At 42.9% G+C, this 13,177-nt stretch overlaps 1 protein-coding gene and 1 long non-coding RNA gene across 2 annotated transcripts; both read right to left on the reverse strand.

Moving 5' to 3' along the window:
* Positions 1-1,380: 1,380 nt before the first annotated feature.
* LOC120883971 (uncharacterized) lies at positions 1,381-3,713 on the reverse strand. Its single transcript, XR_005726115.2, has 3 exons — positions 3,510-3,713; positions 3,118-3,178; positions 1,381-1,600 (listed from the first exon to the last, which is right to left on the reverse strand). It is a non-coding gene; the product is annotated as an uncharacterized LOC120883971 (long non-coding RNA).
* Positions 3,714-8,202: 4,489 nt separating this feature from the next.
* LOC144376424 (palmitoyltransferase ZDHHC19-like) lies at positions 8,203-10,986 on the reverse strand. Its single transcript, XM_078044301.1, has 4 exons — positions 10,729-10,986; positions 10,069-10,208; positions 9,134-9,303; positions 8,203-8,705 (listed from the first exon to the last, which is right to left on the reverse strand). The coding sequence occupies exons 1-4, from the start codon at positions 10,901-10,903 to the stop codon at positions 8,357-8,359; spliced, it is 834 nt and encodes a 277-aa protein (XP_077900427.1). The 5' UTR covers positions 10,904-10,986; the 3' UTR covers positions 8,203-8,356.
* Between the last annotated feature and the right edge of the window lie 2,191 nt (positions 10,987-13,177).

Below are 13,177 nucleotides of genomic sequence, written 5' to 3' on the forward strand. Positions count from 1 at the left end.
GTTGTGCCACATATGATAATTTAAAAGGAGATGGGAGGATGGTTTAATTTCTTCACCTCAAATGCAAGAATATTTACTTTTAAAAAGTTTGAACACTATCAGGTATACATATATACCTTTCTCAGAGATGTGACCTTGCTTTCTTCTTTTCTGGACCTTGGGTTCAGAGACTGAACTTCAAAGTTGATAACCTGATTTCTATAACCACGGTATTCAATGTGTAGGAAAAGTACTTTAACTGAGCTGAAAAAGGCATCTAACTAGGGTAATTCAACTATGTAGAAAGATGAGTACATTCTTATTTATACCCCAAACAAGAAACCATATAGCTGACTAATAAAAGACTACACTCTTCAGCTAATACTTTCGGCTCTCTAACTCAGAAGCAGAGTGATTGTAGAATAATGGCAGAGGGTAGATTATAAATTCTTGACCAATAAATAACACCAAGGAAGTTTGAGGAGGTAGAAAGAAAACTGAGGTCCAACATCACATTCCTTAATGTTTCTGCATATGATCATTTGCATGAATAGACACAATATCAGCAATGTCCTTCATTAAGCTGACTTCTCTCACTAACCAAGTAATATCCTTGTAGCAAAAGGACCTTCTCAGTATTGACATTTCAAAGTGGCTAGCCTCCATAAAACTATAAATTTCCAAGTTTTTATCCCAGTGATTAAAATAACCTCAAACATATTTACCTAAGAAGTGAATTATGTTGGGATACTTTAATTCTTTCATCATCAAGAGCTCATTAAGGATCAGTTCCTTCTGTGGTTGTCTCTGTAAATTAATCTGTTTAATAGCAACCTATAATGGAAATGTAATTAAAAAACAAATTAGTGGTTTTCCTAATTCTCTGAGAAAGTAACAAACACCAACTTGTTAATAATTTGTACTAACACACGATTTATTATTACATAGTGAGATTATAACTGACAAATGAGTAGTATTTTGACTCACACACTGAAAATGCACAGTATTTTCCATTTCCTAGACCCTAAATATTTTCCAAATTTTCCTTGATTAGCCAACCTAAGCTCAGCCCAGTTCCAGGAATTAATCCTCTTTTCACTCCTACCTGGGAAAATACTTTTTACAATATTTGCTTATTCATGATATAATGCCTTATTTGTTCCCCCTAAAGTGAGAATGGTATGAAATTATATAGATTAATTCTTAGACATATCCAAATAGCTAGTTTTTCTCCTAAAAGAAAGCTAATATGCAGGTAGAAGTTGCTAACATTTATTGACCTAGAGCCACAACAATAGCAGTAAAATCTAAGGGGAAAAAGACACAATCAGAATTAAGACTTGTAAATCACAGCCATTTATACTATTCCAAAGACTTTGCCCTTCTCACAATTGCAAAAGGATCAAAGAATAAAAAAGGAAAGAGAAAAGAGGAGGCAATCATTGTAACCAAAACTTTTATTTGAAATATTTCAGACCTACAGAAATATAGGGAGGAAAGGTAAATAACATAGACTCATGAATACAGGGAAGAATTTCAACAATCTTCCTTCCCATCTCTTTTAAAATTATCATGTGTGGTGGCACATGCCCATACAAGGACTCAGGAGTCAGCTCAGTACCTAAAATAAATAATAGTAAATAGATAAGTTTACCTTGATTTCTGATATATATCCATATGCATAGGTATTATTTCATTTATTATTAATTGTTCAAAATATTCAGGTGATTTTCAGTATTTTTATTACTAATAAAATTAATGTTAAATTGAATTTAGTTGTTAAAAAGAAATTCCCAAGAAAGTTTCCAAAAATTCTCATTCTACATTCTACTAATTCAAACTAAATTCACAGAACACTTTCTACAGATTAATAACATTGCTCTCAAACAATAGAGGAAAGATCTTAGTAAAATAAACACATTTCTGAATAAAGTCAGAATGGCAGACTCAAAGATCAATACTTATTGGTAGGATTCAAAACCATTTATGTATTTATTTACTTTTTTAGAACTGGGGATTGAACCCAGGTGTGCCTCACCGCCAAGCTTACTTCCCAGTCCTTTTTAATCTTAGGATCTAACAAAATTGCTGAGGCTGGCTGAAAACTTACAAGCAGGCTAACTCAGCCTCCAGAGTTGCTGAGATTATAGGTGGGTACCACCCCCTAGAAGCTAGATGTATGGGTTTTTGCCTTGCCAAGGATGGAACCCAGGACCTCATGTATCCTAGGCAAGCTCTCTACACTTAACTACATGTTCAGCCCCAAATCAATACTTTTATGGCCTATCATCCTGAAGTAAAATTGTGTCTTAATTATGTCATGGGTCATTTTTCCATCTAATAATCCCTGGCCATCTATGAGAAATAACATTCAAGAAGAAACAAATTTTCAAAAAACATTTTACAAAGATATAATGCCTAGCCTCCCTTTCACTTCAATGAGCCAATTGAAAATGAATGAAGAAAACACATCCACTATCATGAGATCAGGATCCAATGGCAGGCCTCAGAGCTCTGTCTGGGAACTGCATTATGTGCCACCACATCATAGTCCCCTGCAAGTCCCATTGGTAGTTCTCTCTTTCTGGCTCCATGTAAGGTGATTACTATGTAAAATCTCTCTTAGCTGGTGAGGAATTTCATGTTCAATTGTCCCTTAAATGACATTGAGGCTTTAAAAACATAAAATACATAATTTGGGGTCCAAGTTTTAGATATAATACTTATACACAATATGAAAGAGAAAAACCAGTGAAATAGAAGACTAAATATAGAAAGCAAAAATCCATTGAGTTAAGTGTTATGACTTTTAAAGAAGCCATAAGATTATTTGTCAAAAAAGCTGTAACCAGAATGTTCTATGGTATAGAAAACTTATGGTTTAGTCTTATTATGTTTATCTATCCAGGGACACCTCAGTGTGTTCTGAAGCCCTGTGACCTGAACAGTGCACCTTCCAGTTTCATAATCCCCATCCTTAGGCTCCAATTGCTGCATTCCACAGACACCCCTGTTTCAATGCACACTCACTACTCTTCACACCTCCTGTAAAGGTGCAGACTGGCCACTACTTGGGGGGACTAGAGTTGGAGACTTGGATGCAAGGAGGTGTGTAGGATGTTGTGGTGGAATGTATACCTCTGTTGGCTCCCATTCAGTCCCCAGCTCTATTTGCAGACTGACAGCTTCGGTCATGTACCTGCAGAACAAAAGTTCAAGGGCAAGGGGTCACTACCACACTGGCCAGTTCTCCCTGACCACCCTCACTGAACCTCAGCTTGGAAAGCATAAAGCTCAGGGCTCTCATCCAGGAGCATCATCCAGGCAGCTGTTACCCTCTACCCCCATTTCTTGTAGCAAGAACCTACAAGGGCAAGACAGAATGAAATTCCCAGAGGCTCCAAGAGTGCTATAGACAAAACCCCAAAGGAATGGAGCAGGGAGCATCAGGGTCTTAGAGATGGAGTAAGGGACCAGGGAAAGGGACCCAGCTTCACCCCATCCCACCAGCCCCAGGTTTACCAACTTACTTGGGTCCCAGTGGCATACACATCTGGATGTAACAATTTGTGAAGCAGCCTTGGTCAAAGGGATTGTCAGGCTGGAGGGAGATGGGGATGGAAAGAGGAGCTCAGAATCAGCAGGAGTGGGCAAGACCATCTCCCAGTGACAATCCTTAAGATGGTAAAAGTTAATGCAAGGCTCAACCCAGACCTGTGGCAAGTTTCCAAGGGCAGGGGAGCCCAAGAGTGACCCAGAGCCTCCAGCCTTCCCAGGCCTCTGAAAGAATGACTTCCCTGACACACTTGTGAGCAGCTCTCTTCAGACCAGTGCTGACATTGCACCCACATCTCCTGCCTTCTCAGGGCTCCCTCATCACCTTTCACCTCCCTTTGCCATATCCTTCCAGATATCATTTAAGACATTTCTAGTGCTGCTCTGCTCAACTGATGCAATAATGGTGTCTCCATCCTGCTCCCACATTATTTTCTCACCTCTTGATTTCTTTCTAAAAATATATCTTTATTGACTTTCACTATCTGGGAGGGCAGTGGAAGCAGAAATGCCCAATCATGTTTTCATAGTCACTAATCAGATGGAAAAGGAAAATCTGGGCTGAAGCCTTTAGTACTCAAAACATTAAAGGTCATGCTCCAATGTCAAGTCCTCCCATGGACACTGACTAGCTTGTACCCTTTCTTACTCTATTTTCTCTTCCCTCTGACTTCAACCATCAGTCTCTCCCCTTTCTGCTCCCAGACTAGGTTGAGTCTCAACCCCACCTCAACAGCTTTAACTAGCAAATATTCTGGAACAATGGCAAGTGACCCAGAAGCACCTGTGTTCACCCCCAATTCTCCATGGCCTCCACATTAAGACTTTGATCTTCAACACTATTGTGCACAAGAAGGAAAGCGGATTTCACATCAGAACATCTCTGGAATACACCCAAAAAGCAACAGGAACCATTGTGCTCTATGAGGTTCTGCCTCCTTTAAGGTATTCACAGCAATAAAGAAATTAGTTTCCTTCCAGGTGCAATGTTAGATGCCTGAAATCATAGTGACCTGGGAGGCTGAGGCTGGAAGATCACAAGTTCAAGGCCAGCCTCAACAACTTGTGAAGGCCCACAGTAACTTAGTGAGACCCTATCTCAAAACAAAATATATTAAGGATTGGGGTACATATGGTATAGAAAAATGCTGAAAGAAATGATAATTAATAAACTTAAAAACTGTGCACTGTTTGAATACCTCTACTCTCTCACACTCAAGGAATACAACCAGACCTGAATAGAATCCAACACCTCTAGAGTACCCAGAACAGCATCTCACACTGGCTCCACTCTTGTGGCTCCTGCTCACATTCTGGGTCTCAATGGACAGACCAACATCAAATGGTATCTTCTTGTCCATTTTTTGCCCAACTTCTTGCTGCCTCTTTTACTTCCCCTGAACTTGGGGACTCAAGACATCAGAATTCTGTCTCTTTATCTCTTTTCTTCTATCTCAAATGTTGATTATTTGTTTGTTGGTTCACTCATTTATTCAAATTTTATTTGTATACTGGATACTGAAGAACCCAGGGCCTTGCACATGATAAGCACATGCTCTACCACTCAGATACACCCCAGCAAGAAATATTTCAGGGCATCAAAACTATCTCAGTCAAAGCAGACGTGGTTGTATATGCCTGCAATCCCAGTGACTCAGGACACTGAGGCAAGAGGATCAAAAGTTAGAGAGGAGCCTCAGCAACTTAGTGAGTCCCTGCTTCAAAATAAAATATGGAAGGGACTGAGGATGTAGCTTAGTGGTAAAATGTCCCTGGATGCAATACTCAGTAGCAAAAAAATAAATAAATAAAGTCACTGCACTGGGTTTTGAAAACACACTACAAACAGCATGGCCAGCCTACACTCAGGGTCCAGAGTGCAGCTGCAACATGAGCCCCTGGGCACGGTGGGGAGTGGCCAGGGTAGTGCAGGGAGAGGGTATCAAGGGACCTATATAGGCAACCTAGCTCACAGCACCCAGGTATATGCAGAGGAGACCCCCAGAGCGTTAAGCATTAAGACATGCAAGAAGGCTATTTCCATTCCTTCTGGTTTCAGAGGCTGTGTCCTGTCCAGAAAGAGTAGTCTCAAGAATGTCTGCTGGCTCTGCCCCTAGTTGAGAGCATCATCATGACAGCAAGGGCAGGGTCTGGACTGATGTGGGCCAGGAAGTGAAGGGTGGAGCTAGTGAGCACTGTCAACTCTTTCAGGGAATAAGACACAGAGGGTACAACAAGTAGAGTGGAGTCCTAGGATGTTAAGGGTGGGAGTTACTTGGGTTTTAAGATGAGACACATGTAGCTGACCACAGAAGGAATGGTAGTAATACTAATAGCAGCAGGTAGGACACTATCTGGTTCCAGGCACTGTTCTATGTGTCTTGTGTGAATTAACCCATATTTCCCTGTTTTAGAGATGCGAAAACTTATAGACAAGGGGGGTAAGTAGCACAGCCAAGGTCTTCCTGCAAGTCAGTTATAGAACTGCGATTTGGACAGATGTGCTCTTTCCCTAGTGTCCTTGCCATCAAGTACCAAGTCTAGGAGGAGCTTCTGGTCAGGGAATGGAGTAGGGAAGGAACTGGAAGTTGGAGCATGGAATTAGTGCCTGTTTCAGGTGCTACAAATAATGGAAAGGAGCCCTGTCTGGTGAATCCCAGAGGGCAGGCCACATTTAGGTCCCTTGAGACTGGGCAATCTGGACATGGAGGACCTCATTCTGAGCAGAGCAGAGGAGGAAGGGCCATGGCCTAAGGCCTGACCTGGAGCTAGAAGAACCACAGGATGGGGGAAGGGAAAATGCTGCCAGGAAAACTAAATGATGAACTGAAGCTGGAGAGAGAAGGAGGAGGGCAGGCCACAGGGCTGAGGAGTAAGGGCTAAGCAGAGGAGTCACAGGGGGGAGGGGACCAGATATGGCTGTGGTGAAAGGGTGACTAAGGATGGGAAGTGCTGAGCCCACAGGCTCCTCTGTCTTCTCAGCTGTCCCTGGGTCTGCAGCTTTCCCCTTCCCCCAGTGGTACTGCCCACCTGTCTTCCTGAAGGAGCCTTTAGAGGAGTTGTTGTCCTACTAAAGGAGTCCCGAGGCCGTCATGACCACCCTTCTCATTCCTGTTCAACCCCCAAGTGAAAAAGCAATAAAGACCCATAGATTGGAAAGAAAGTAATGAAACTGCTCCTCATAGGTGACATGATGTTCCATGTAGAGTGAAAAACAACAACAAATGCTGGGGAAGAAACTCAGTTGTTGGGCACCCCTGATTCAATCCCCAGTATGGGAAAAACAACACCACTAAGAACTCCTGCTCTTTGGAGATGGTATGAAGAAAATGAAATGAGAAACCATGAATCGCAAGAGAATATTTACAAAATGTGAACCCTCACATAATATAGAGAACCCATATGGGTGGCTGATAAGACATGATAATATGCTCATCGTCATTGCTCACTAGGAAAACACAGACTGGAGCCCTAATGAGATACCACTACTCCTGTAATGGACAGGCTACAATTTGAAAATAAAACAAAATACCGACAAATGACAGTGTTAAATGTTGGTGAGGAAGTTTAGCAACTGGAATTCTCATGCATTGCTGGTAGAAAGAAGGAATGATAAGGTGGTTTCCTTTATGTTGTTCTACCTAAGTTTACTTTGTAACTCACAATACTCACCCCTAAAACTTTTCCTAACAGAAATGGAAACTTGTGTTCAGATGCTTGTACACCAAAGTTTGTAGCATCTTTCTTTAGAACTGCCCCAAAATATCTGGCACAGTTGTCCAAACTGTATACTCAAGTCTTGGTGGTTGAGACAGGAGGAGTAAAGCCAGCATCTGTAACTTAGTGAGGCCCTAAGCAACTTAGAGATCCTGCCTCAAAATGTTTTTAAAAAATTCAAAAAGAAAAAATAGAGGGGACTGGGAATGCTGCTCGGTGATTAAGCATCCTTGTTTTCAATTCCTGGTAGAAAAACAAAGAAACACACAAAGAAAAACTACTGCCCCAAGCTAGATACAATGTAAAAATCCTTCAAATGGTAAATGTATTACACTATGCAGGGCACCCATACAGGACTACACAGAAATAAAAGAAAACAGACTACTGATATGAGCAACAACATAGATGACTCTCAAATGTGTTGTGCTAAATGAATGAAGCCAGACTAAAAAGCACACAACTGCACGGATACATGATTCTGGGAAGCAAAAATCCACAAGGATGTAGGGAGAGAAACTGACAAGAGATGAAAGGATTTTCTGGAGTAATGAAACTGGTCTAACATGACCATGGTGGAGAGTACTCAATGGTATGCATTTGTCCAAATCCCAAACTATAGACGAAAAGGATAAATTTTTTGATTTGTAAATTATTCCTCATTAATGCCATTTTGAGGAAATTTTGCCATGGCTTCCAGGTTTGACTTCATCCAAACTAATTACCAGGGTTGAGTTTCTGGGCCTTTCTAATCTTGACCCCATGGGGTTAACCTCATTGCTCATGCCACCCTGTGCTTGAATTAGATCCCTTTGTCCATTGTTGTTTTCACACACTACTTCCATGTTTCCATGCCTTTGTGCACAGGTGTGTCTCTCACAGGCAATGCAATCTGGCCTTCTGCCAATCCAAAATCACACACCATCCAAGGACACACAGAGTGGCATGTCCTATTCTACAGCCCTTGCCTTGCCAAACTCCCAGCTTCTTCCTGTCTGCTACACACTCAGGACCAACCCCATCTCTTCGAGTGTTCCTGGGTGTCAGCTGGTGTTATTCTGATTGCAAGCTGCTTATCAGCATGAGGGCAGGATGTATTTACTCACCTCTATACCCATCCATCAAATAACACACAGCCTAGCTCACAGTAGGCTTTCAATGCAATGCGCCCAGGAGGGAGCATGACCACCCAGCTCCATGGGGAGGAGACATCTGGGCTGCATCTTAAGATGTGGGTCAGGAAGGACTCAGGGGCACCATCAGGGCCAAGGGCAGTGGAGAAAGCAGAGATAGTGCCTAGTGGCAGAGGTGGCCAGCTGGGTATCAGGGTAAACACATTTGGTCCCCTTACCTGGGTCTCATAGGGGCGCCTTGCAGTGCTCACCGCACTGGCCTTGATAAGCAGCTGCAGGATGAGTCGCACCAGGAGGCTAGCGGAAGGTACAGCCACTATGATGCTGTGCACAGGCTAAGAAGCCAAGCCAGGGAACAGTTCCCTCCTGGCCCCGCCTTTCCATCGACCCCTCCCCTTTCCTTTTCGTGCCCCAACTGCCCCCACCCACCAACTCTTCCTCCCTGGACTGGACAATTAGTCTACTACAAATAAGCCCAACCTCACCCACTTCACTGTGGTCCTTCCGGTCCCACTTCAACCTTCTTTCCCCACTCCATGGGCCCCACTCTGGATTCTCAATCCCACAGGCCATGTCCTGCCCCACCCCCACTAGCCTTCAAGGGGTCCACCAACGGGTTCTCCCAACTGACTTCTCCCTATAGTCCCGCCCAGTCATCTCCGCCTTCAGTTACCCAGCCCCTTGGCTGACCACCCCTCCCTCCCCTCCACCAGAGCTGGTCCCAGTGTGGGCCCTTGGGACTTTGTGGATACGTCAGGGCTCGGTCCATGAAGGGTATGTTGCTTCTGTGTACCAGGAATACCACACAGCTAGCCAGCACTGCACCCAGGTAGAGGCATAATGAGAGGAGGAGCAGCATGTAGAGCCTGATGTTGCGGTGCCCCACACAGTTGTTCACCCACCTGCAGTGGTGGTCAAATTCCTAGGGGAGAGGAGGCAGCACTGAGGGTCTGTCAGTCCTGGCCTCCAGCACCCCCAAATCCTGAGGCCTCCCACAACCCAGCCCTCTAGGCCACCTGCTCTGGGCCTACACGTGAGCTCCCATCTCCAGGGAGAAAGCAGCATTTCCATTGCTAGAGAACAGTTAGGAATCCATGGCTCATCAGGTCACCTGTCATGACTGAGGTCTTTAGAGACAAGACCTGCCCAGTGTCACTTGGAACAGGATGTAGAATAAATCTGGGCCTCTATTTTCTCAGATACTGGATAAAGATGAAAGAAACAGCCTTTCCCAGCCAGCCTTGTGCACTTGTAAACCCATGCAGGGTGTGCACACGAGAGAAAAGCACTGAGAACCAAGGAAACCCTCCAACTGGGACACCCAGAGGGGGACAGGCAAAGATCCCCAGAACAGGGCTGCATCCGGCCTAAAATTTGGGTCTATAGTATCAGCAAGGCAGGGGATGGGACAGTCACTGCCTTTCCTCCCCCTGGCTCCACCAGGTCAGCATGGATGGGATGCCCTTTGCATGTCAGCACCAGTGCAAGCATAGCCAGTCTCTCAGGACAGGTGCAGACACAGAGCCAATGACATATGTAAGCGACTAACAGTGTGTCAGAGCTACTTATAGCAGTGTGGGAAGATGGTCTCATACAGACCCCTGGCCCCCTTATGATGGGTGGTTCCTTCTCCTGGCTAGGTGCCTGGGGATGGGTTGGTGAGTGGACTGGGAGGACGAGTACTCACCTCCACACAGATGTTGCAGGTTTCACAGTGGTGTGTTCGGGGCGGGCGGTGGAGATGACATTTGGCACACCATGGCATTGGGAAAGATTTGTTGTTCAAGTGTGCCACATAGGATGCCTCTGGTTTCTGCTCGACAGAGCCTGGCATGAGAAGAAGTTTGGGTAGTGGCAGGAGGCCCTTGGAGCACTCTGCTGCTTGGGGCAGCCCCGTAGAATCACAAGACAGCAAGACGGTGGGGAGGAGGTGGGCAGGAGAATCCCGGTTCCTGTTGAGCAAGCTGACCACTCACATGGGCTTGCAGTCAGAGAGAAGGGGGTTTCCAGCCAGAAGAGCTCTCTATGGAGCTCCACCCTTTGGAATAGTGATCAGTGATTAGAGACTTGTGTGAAATAGGAAGGAGTTAGGATCAATTGCGTGGTTTGGAGGAGCCTGCCTGGCCTCTTTTGCCAGCCTGATAGGTCTTCTAAAGCACCTGGGAAACCTCCATGATTCTGTTTTATCACACCTCAGTGGCTTGGGAAATAAATTGCCAGCACCTAATTAAGGATGACATTGAGAGAAGGGATTCTGAGGCCCTAGGTGGGGTGAGCACTTTAGAAATCACCCTATAGGCCTCAGCCCTTGGGCTACCCCCTCCTTCTCCAGGTTCTGAGGCCTTACCTCTGTGCAATATGCCTGGGTCTGATATGTTCATGCAAATGAGGCTGTAGAAACTGAGGAGACAGAGGATCCCAGTGGCCACTGGAAGGGCCCATTCTCCACTCTGGGCCAGGGCTCGGCAGCTGAAAACAGAGCCAGACTCAGTTCTAGTCTGGGGCAACCCAGAGTGCCCCATGAGGCCTGGCCTGCCTGAGGTAGGACTCACACTCCTTAAGGACAGTTTTAAATATCTAGGCTAGAAACATACCACAGACACCATCAAATATCACTAGCATTACCCACCGGTTCCTAAATGCATCAGCCACTCTAGATCTCTATGCTTCTGACTATATATCCTTCTTCCCCTTCCTGATCCTCTCTCTCCACTTCCCTGCCTCTTCACTATCACTATTTTCCCTTCTAGCTCTTTGTAAGAAATCTAGCAGCTTGCATGAGATACTCACGGGATGGAGAAAAAGAGGCCACTCAAAGTGGCCAGTGCTGACACACTAAAGGATGCCCAAAGGCTTGGCAAAAGCCAGGCAGATCTGGCTGGAGTTTTGGGTGAAGGTGAGAAAACATTTGAGATCATCTTGGCTCATCGCCTGCTCTCAAACAAATGAGAGCCACCAGATGGCTCTTCTGGGTTTGTACCCAGAGTGTCATGACGACAAGTGTGACATCAGAGAGGTTCCGGAATGGGGGCTCTGGCTGCTTCCTGTGGCTTCTGTGAGTAAAGATCCTCTGCCCCCACATACACACGGTGAGGTTGGGAGTAAATCTGCTCTTATCTTTCCAGATAATTTTTGTGTAAAGTTTTATTATTGAGGGAAACTAGTCTAAGGATATGTAGAACTTTTTTTATATCATCACTGTTAGTTTAGAGGATTAAACTACACTATAGATTCTGAATTTTTCTTTAAAACTAAACTTGGTTAAAATAAGAACAACAGTGCAATTATGGTGCTGTTACTTGCTTCTTGGTATACTAGTTGTATTCATATCTTTCACTTATACAAATCTTTTAAATTTTATTAGATTTACAAGAGCATTCCACCAAGCTCTTTTTTTTTTCAAATTGAAGTCTAAAGTAAAGGTTTCAGATTATAAAAATTATGTTTCGTGCATCATAACTATTATGCAAAGTCAACATGGCTTACTCTTGCTAATATCATTTCATATTTTATTGTAAACTTCATAATATTTTCTGTTAATGCTTTACAATAATACAACTTTCACTAAAACAACTAGAGGTCATTAGAGATGCTAGGCCCTCACTGATAACACAGACAAGATGTAAGTCTGACTCTCAGTACTAAGATTGAGCCCAATTAAATATAAGAGGAACCATGAGTACAAATGTAAACATTAAAGTTAAAACCCAGTATCCTACTTAAAGAATTTTAGACCTGGCTTGCTGGTTGTTGATTACCAAAAACAAACAAACAAACAAACAAACAAAAATCAAAGGCTGTCTGCTTTCTCTGATATGTGGATACTAATTCACAACTGGGGGGAAGAAAAGAGTTGCTCTGGATTAGGTAGAGAGCAGAGAAGGGAAGGATTTGTAAAAGGGTTGAAAAAATAGTAGAGTGAATCTAACATTATTACCCAACGTCCATGTATGACTATACAACAAATGTGATTCTACATCATGTACAACCAGAAGAAATAGAACTTCCATTTATGTTGATGAATCAAAATGCATTTCATTGTCATGTATAACTAATTAGAACAAATTTAAAAAAGATTAGGTGATGCAAATATATATATAGAAATACATAATATTGTACAAAAACTGAAAAGTATCAGACCATCTTCCTCGTGAATAAGTAAATATAACCAAAAATTTGGGGTCCCAAATTAACTTTGTGGTAGACAGTCTATGAGAACTTTGTATGCACTATCCTCTTCCTGGGGCCTCATCATAATAAAGTCACTATATTGACACTATAGTGACTTCAAACTTCTAGTAGTACTAATTAGAATACAAAATTCTTGCTCTTTCTGATTATAATTCTTAATCAGTAGTTATCCCAGTATCCAAAACTTAAATAAGCTGAAGAAGAGCTAGAAATCATTTTTTAAAAGAAAAATGAAGCCAAATATACGTTTTATTTATTTTATTGAGGTCATGCAAATCAAAATTTTGTGAAATATTATTACATCAAATAAGCATAATGTGCATTTTCTTTAAATGATAATAAAAATTTCCTTAGGTAAAAAGTCAAGTGGTATAGCAAACCGCCTCTAGTCTAAATTTATCAAACAATCTCTGCCATCACATTTGTAATTTTATGACTTCAAAATTACTCTTTTTCTTGAAAATTGCATTTAGTATAAGTTGCACAAAGTGTCTAAACTCCTGTTGAAAATGGTGAAAAAGTTTCAATTCATTCATTAGCTATAATAGGGCAAAAGGTTTTTACTGTACCTATAGATGGGAAACATTTATTGCCTAGACTAACTT

The sequence above is a fragment of the Ictidomys tridecemlineatus genome, chromosome 3 (genome assembly GCF_052094955.1).
Source record: "Ictidomys tridecemlineatus isolate mIctTri1 chromosome 3, mIctTri1.hap1, whole genome shotgun sequence".
In the NCBI taxonomy this organism is placed as follows: Eukaryota; Metazoa; Chordata; class Mammalia; order Rodentia; family Sciuridae; genus Ictidomys; species Ictidomys tridecemlineatus.

Coding starts and splice junctions, on each gene's coding strand:
- LOC144376424 (XM_078044301.1), bottom strand. CDS start 10,903: ATGGGGCACTCTGGGTTGCCCCAGACTAGAACTGAGTCTGGCTCTGTT. Junction 10,209..10,728: donor CCCAGGCATATTGCACAGAG/GTAAGGCCTCAG, acceptor TTCTCATGCCAG/GCTCTGTCGAGCAGAAACCA. Junction 8,706..9,133: donor TTCATGGACCGAGCCCTGAC/GTATCCACAAAG, acceptor GCCTGTGCACAG/CATCATAGTGGCTGTACCTT.